The sequence below is a fragment of the Cryptomeria japonica genome, chromosome 11, assembly GCF_030272615.1.
Source record: "Cryptomeria japonica chromosome 11, Sugi_1.0, whole genome shotgun sequence".
Taxonomy (NCBI): Eukaryota; Viridiplantae; Streptophyta; class Pinopsida; order Cupressales; family Cupressaceae; genus Cryptomeria; species Cryptomeria japonica.
The window spans coordinates 240151939-240159063 of record NC_081415.1 but is presented as its reverse complement, the minus strand read 5'-3'; the positions used below and the strand labels follow the sequence as shown (position 1 = coordinate 240159063).

General features: G+C 32.3%; 1 protein-coding gene across 1 annotated transcript; it reads left to right on the top strand.

Moving 5' to 3' along the window:
- The first annotated feature begins 2143 nt into the window (after nt 1-2143).
- Nucleotides 2144-5659, top strand: LOC131064018 (LRR receptor-like serine/threonine-protein kinase EFR). Its single transcript, XM_059214101.1, has 3 exons — nt 2144-4832; nt 4940-5049; nt 5186-5659. The coding sequence occupies exons 1-2, from the start codon at nt 2156-2158 to the stop codon at nt 5002-5004; spliced, it is 2742 nt and encodes a 913-aa protein (XP_059070084.1). The 5' UTR covers nt 2144-2155; the 3' UTR covers nt 5005-5049; nt 5186-5659.
- The last annotated feature ends 1466 nt before the right edge of the window (nt 5660-7125 follow it).

Genomic DNA, 7125 nt, shown 5'->3' with positions numbered 1-7125 from the left:
GCTTGAAAGTGCTATAGAAAATTAGAGACTATTGTAGTAAGCAAGAGAGAAAGAGAAAGTTGAGAGAACAAGAGAGATTTCTTGAGAAAACCAAAAGAGATCGCTTGAAGTGAAAAGATAGATTTAAAAGAAAGAATAGGAGAGAAAAAGAGGGTTAGCAAGCTATTTCAGAAGATTCCAAACTATTTTTACTAATCTGTGTGAGTGACAAGTGTCAAAATGCTCATAATCGACATTTGAAAGTTAAGATGTCGCCTGACGTTTTTAGGACATGTGGAATTTCATGTGGTGTGGTAGTGTCCAAACAAATCATGCTAAAAAATGATGGGTGACAAGAATGCAAATTGTTGCTGAAAAGATGTCTAGAGAATATTGAGAGGAAAAGGGCTGATGCAAGGGTTGAAGTGAGCATACTCAGATGCTAGGAGAATGGACATAAAATTGGCTACAAAAGTGTATGTGGAATTGCAAAGGGGTATGCAATTTTTGACACTACAATAGAGTAGGATATCTATACATGGGAAAGTTAATAAAAGAGAGTTGTTTATATCTTTGTCTCCCTTTTTCTATATTTCTCATTATTTTTATTTAGATTTTAAGTTCAAAATTTATTTTATTATATAAATTAAAACAAAAATTCAAAATATAATGATTCTAAAATGGTTTAAATTTTAATTAGTTCAATAATTATAAATTAAATTAATTCTAATAACTTTAAATTATAATTTGTAATTTTTATGAAGAAAAATAATTAAAATAAATTTTAATATTAAATCTATATTAAAAATTAAATATTAAACATTAAAATAGGGTAAAATAAATGCAAAATCAAAATATATCAATATTCAAAAATTAATAATTTTAAAAATCAACAATGAATAATAAAATTAATAAATTAATAAACAAGTAAAACTATTTTTTATTCATTAGAACTAAAATATTAATAAAATATGCACCTTAAAATATAAGTATTATATTATAAAAAATATTAACATAATTAATTGAAAGATAAACATAATATTAACAAATAAAAATTGTACTATAAAGAAGGTAATAGGAATGAGATTTATTCTATTGTCTTACTTTTTGTCATAAGAAATGCTTTCTATATATATATTCTTGACAAATAATATTAACTATGTAATTATTATTCTAAACATATTAGAAGTTTCAAAATATTTTTGATTAATAATCACGATTTTTTATAGCATGTTAATTAAATGTGCCTCCCATGAGCATTCCTATCGATTGACCAATTATGCAAATAGGGGGTTGGCTCTAACCCATGTCCCCATGCAACTATTGAAGTGAAGTCCATTTGTTGCTTAAAATTACTTGTCCTTAGAGTGTCTTCATGCAAATTTTTAATTATAGGAAAATGATAATTTGAAATCTTTTCCTATTTTTGTAGAATAGCAACTACTTAAACATTGAAAATAGGTTGTGAAAAAAAAAAGAGAATAAATAACACATGGTTCCACAATTTTCTTTGCTTCCTTTCTCATATTTGACTCTAATTTTTCCCTCCAAAACTTTTCTCCTCAAATTATTGTTAACATTATTTAAATAATTTGCTAATCATGAATCAGAAAAATTTAAGTTGATTGCTTAAACATAAGAAAAAAAAATATAATATTTATGAAACCACCACTCCACAAATTACTCTTCTTAAAATATATTGAACAATCACGACTAGCCAAAATATGTTCAAGCAATCACATGGAACCTACCCAATTCTGGTCAACGAACGCGTGTGAAGGAGAGGAATGAGCAAGCGAAGTGTCTCTATCATGACCCAGTTTTTCCAAGAAAATTAGTCCCTTTGCTAATTATTCGCAGTATCTTTCGTTTCATGTGGAAAACAACTTATCGGGTAGTGTGAAAGAGTATCTTTGTTATGCAAGTAGTCGCCAAAAAAAAACCACTTCTCATCTTTTCACTCATATTCCTTCCACGACACGGCCGGGGTGTGCTGTGGGCCCTTTTCTTCCTTTAACGGCCGGGTCATGTTCACCGTTCTGTGACTGCTAAATATTCGCACAATCTAATCTTAGTTCTAACTTGTTCATCTTAATCTTAGTTCTTAATCTTAATATAAGGATGCCAATCCTACCAACAACAAACATAATTCCATAGGCTAAAAACCCAAATACAGATGAAGATGAAGATGAAGATGGCTTGTCTCCTGCTTTTCTTTCTATTTGCATTTCCTGTCTCACATTCTTCTCCTTTTTCTTATTCTGATAAAGATGCTCTTTTGGCTTTTAAAAGTTCTCTCTCTCCTGACTCTCACAAAGTTTTACATGATTGGTCTTCCGATTCTTCTCTTTGCAATTGGACTGGTGTCTCTTGTTCTTCTCGTCATCAACGTGTGGTTTCATTGAATCTCACAGGTATGTCTTTAGTGGGCACCATCTCTCCTTTTCTTGGAAATCTCTCTTTTCTTAGAGTACTTGCTCTTTGGAATAATAGCTTCTATGGCCAAGTTCCAACTCAGCTGGGAAGGTTATTTCGTCTTCGAATACTTAGATTATCTAAAAATGAACTAGAAGGCTTCATTCCCTCTACTTTGGCTGACTGTCGTTCTTTACAACGTCTCATTCTATCCTTCAACAATTTGAGTGGGAACATTCCCTCTGAGCTAGGCCTTCTTTCCCATTTAGAAATCCTTGCTTTAGGAAGAAATCAACTAACAGGCAAAATCTCACCTTCTTTAAGAAACCTGTCTTCTTTAACGGTCTTGGATTTAACAGGCAATAGACTTTATGGTGGTATTCCTATTGAATTGGGTATGCTTGTTCAACTCAAAGAACTTTGTTTGGGTGAAAACAACTTGTTAGGAGTTATTCCCACTACCCTTTCCAATTCCACTCATCTCCAGGTTTTGAAGTTATATGCTAATGAATTAAGTGGCCACATTCCTTGGAAGCTTGGCAATTTATCAGAGTTACGAAAATTTCTTTCATGGGGAAACCATCTCATTGGAGAAATCCCCACCTCCCTTTCCAATTGTACTCAACTTCAACATCTTGATCTAGATTATAACCAACTACATGACACAATACCATTGGAGTTTGGAAAATTGCTCCAACTTCAACGGGTTTCGATAATGGCAAATAATCTCACGAGCAAAAACAACGAGTTGTCTTTTCTAACAGGCTTGACTAACTGCTCCTCCTTACAAGAAATAGACTTGTCTCATAATTATCTGACTGGGATTTTGCCTTCTTCTATTAGCCAACTATCAAGCCAACTATACCTATTGAGTTTGAACTACAATAAAATTGGGGGAAACATACCAAATGGCATTGGCAACCTCACAAAGCTGGAAACCTTAGATTTATCTGACAATCATTTCAATGGGACCATTCCATCCACTCTTGGCCAACTTCTAAATCTTGAAAGATTGTATTTAGACAGAAATAATTTATGTGGAGGAATACCAACAAGTTTAGATGATGCAACAAGGCTTGGATTGCTATCATTGAGTGAAAACATTATTTCAGGTCAAATTCCAGATGCTCTTGACAATCTTTCACAACTAAGATATCTTATTCTTCATCACAATCAACTTTCAGGGAAAGTGCCTGCTAGTTTAGGGAGATGTGTCAATTTGTTAGCGGTGGACTTATCTTACAATAAACTAGAAGGAAACATACCTCTTGAATGGACAAGTCTTGTGAATCTTCAATTTTATTTCAATGTTTCTAGCAATTTATTACAAGGTTCTATTTTAGTAATGAATAAAATGGCAATGGTCCAAGCTATAGATATTTCTCTCAACAACTTTTCAGGTGAAATTCCAGAAGCATTATCAATTTGCACAAACTTGCAATATTTGAATCTTTCATGGAATTCATTTTACAGCTCAATACCAACATCACTCACAAATCTAAAAAATCTTGAAACTATTGATCTCTCAAGAAATAATTTGTCTGGTACAATCCCACTGGCTTTCCAAGAAATGAAAATGCTTAAACATATTAATCTATCTTCAAACAAATTAATAGGAGAGGTTCCAAAGGAAGAATTTTTTGCAATGATTGATGAGTTAGATGTTTCAGGAAACGTTGGCCTTTGTGGAGAGTGGATTAATTTGCCACCATGCTTGGATTCCAAGCACAAACAATTCTCAACCTTCAAAAAGGTGATAATACCAATTATTATTGGCATTGCAATCTTTATTATGTCTTCTATACTACTTCTAATTTTCTATAGAAGGGGACATATTGATCAGAATGCCCTTGGCTTCAACATTGGGCCTAAAAAAATTTCATATGAAGAACTTGTAGATGCAACTAGTGGGTTTAGCCAAACTAATCAGCTAGGGCTTGGTAGTTTTGGATCTGTTTATAAAGGGGTTCTCAACAATAGTATACATATTGTTGTTAAAGTTTTCAATTTCCAAGATGAAAATGCAGTCCAAAGTTTTCAAAGAGAATGCAATGTGTTAAAAAGAGTCAGGCACCGCAATGTAATCAAAATCATTTCAGCTTATTGTAACCCTAATTTTAAAGCATTGGTTCTTCCATTCATGTCAAATGGAAGTTTGGAGAGGTGTCTATATCCTGAAGGAGGAGAAGAATGTAAATTAAGTTTGGCTGACCGATTAAAAATAGCAAAGGAGATAGCACAAGGAATGGAATATCTACACCATTATTGCTTTGTGCAAGTCATTCATTGTGACCTAAAACCTAATAATGTGTTGTTAGGTGATGATATGACTCCATATATAGCAGACTTTGGCATTACAAGACTTTTTTTTGAGAATTCAATGAATTCAGTGACTTCTGCAAGTGTACTAAAGGGATCTATTGGCTACTTTGCACCAGGTATAAAATTTTATATTATTTAGATATAAATTGTCATGGATTTTTTTTTAATTTTAATAAATATTTCATATAGCTTGAGAATTACTGATTATTATATTGTATTATAGAATATGGAATGGGTGGAAAAATTTCAACAAAAGGAGATGTATATAGCTATGAATTCTACTTTTAGAGTTGTTGACAAGGAAGAGACCAACAAATAACATTTTTGTAGAAGGTATTAATCTACCAAAATGCATTTTCCAAATAAGATTACAGAAGTGGTGGACAACCAACTACTTAGAAATGTTCAAATGTTCAGGAGTCAAATAAAGCAATGGTATTGACATGCCTTACTGAATTCATGCAAATAGGGTTGATTTGCACAAAAGAGGATCCACGCCAACGCCCAACTATGGTGGAGACTGTTCACAGATTAGAAAAAATAACAAGTGTATTTCTTGGCATTCCTAGAACTTTTCATTTGCCCATAGATATCTCACCCCATAGATATCTCACCTTTTCTTGAGGGTACCAGTAATCTGAGAAATACTAATGAAAGGAGCTCTCAAAGTTGGTCTACATCTACATCTTAGCTCTTCACTCAACTTAATGACAGTTATTAATTATCCTTTCTTTCTATGGAAGGAAGAATGTTCAAACTACTTCTACGAGGAGTGCAAATTATGACTTTCCAGTCTTAGGCATCTCTGCACTCATCATAAGTCTCCATCTTCAGCTGTTCAACGTTTGGTTGTGTTACAGCCTTTGGTTCAACATTGTGGTTCTGTATTTCAGTATTTGGGGCAGTATGGTGATTCTATTTGTTTTACTGTTATCAATTCCAATCTTATATTCCGCTGAATCTCTGTGTCATTGTTCTCTTGTAGACTTTTTGAATTATTGTAAGCTTGTTGTTATTATACTGTTATGAACAATTGTGTCTGCGAATTTATAAATTTTGAGGCTTAATGTTATCTTATTTTTCAATATACTATTTGAATATTTCGGATGTTACTTTGTATGCCTTCTGTTGGAAGTGGATTGACTCTGAGAGGGGGGGGTGAATCAGAGTCAATAATCAATTTAACTCTCTTTAATTTTTTCTTACTTTGGAAAACTCTTTTAACACACATATGACACCCTAACTTGTATCGAAGCATGCATTTCTGATTAAACAATATATATAATTGAGTAATCTTGATATGCTTCTTATTGAACTTGTCAAAGCATCAAATTATGACTGGTAGAATTAATTAAAAAACAAAGTGACCAGCATAAAGAATTAAAATTTTGTAGAACAACAATGAAGCATAAATAAATGTATCAGAGCATTCATCTAATGGAACACATAAAGTGGATTAGCACACAACACAGATTTTCATGAGTGGAAAACCCTCTTGGGGTAGAAAAACCACTCGATAAAAGAATATTTTATTATCTCAAGAAGCACCCACTCCTTACACTGTATTTAGAAGTCTCAAACTTCAAGGAGCACCGACCCCTATGTCACAAATGATATCAAGAAAATATCTCCAACTATGAGCACTGATAAATTCAGAAGTGCATCATATTATGCAACTCTCAACTTGTCAATCACTGAACAAGATTAATACAAAAGATGGTCTATCACCGCCATATCTATTTTTTTTCGTTACACCCTGTTATATTCAAGAGATCTATCCTTCATCAAGCAAAACCAACTTATCAGGTTCCCAAACTATAATACGGGTTTTATAGAACTGAATCGCAACCGGAATAAAACTGGTTTTATAGAACTGAATCACAACCGGAATAAAACTGTTTTGTGTGTTCATCCTTGAGTAGGGTTACCAAACCCTAACTTAGGTTGGAGTTAATAAAAATTTATCACCAAAATAAATGTACTCCATAGGATCTCTTTAGAAATACTTCTTTCCTTTTCCCAATTTTTGTTTCAAAAAAAAATTACTTGTGATTATTTCTTTGGAAGAATATAGTAGCAAGAAAGATATTTTTAATCTTTGCATTTTTGATAACTGGAAAAATACTCGGGACCATCTTTTTCATTTTTTTTTTTTTTTAAAAATAGAAGAGTAAACACTTTTATCTTTCTATTTTTTTCTTTCACTTCCATTTTACTTTTTACCCTTCATGGTTTGACAAGAGAAAACACTTTTATCTTTCTTTCTTTTTTTCTTTCACTTCCTTTTTTTTACTTTTGACCCTTCACGGTTTCACAAAACATACTCCAAAAATAACAATTTGACAATTTGATGCTAAAACAATTGCGAGAAATCCCCACAAAATTAGCCATAAAATATTACCATCTGAA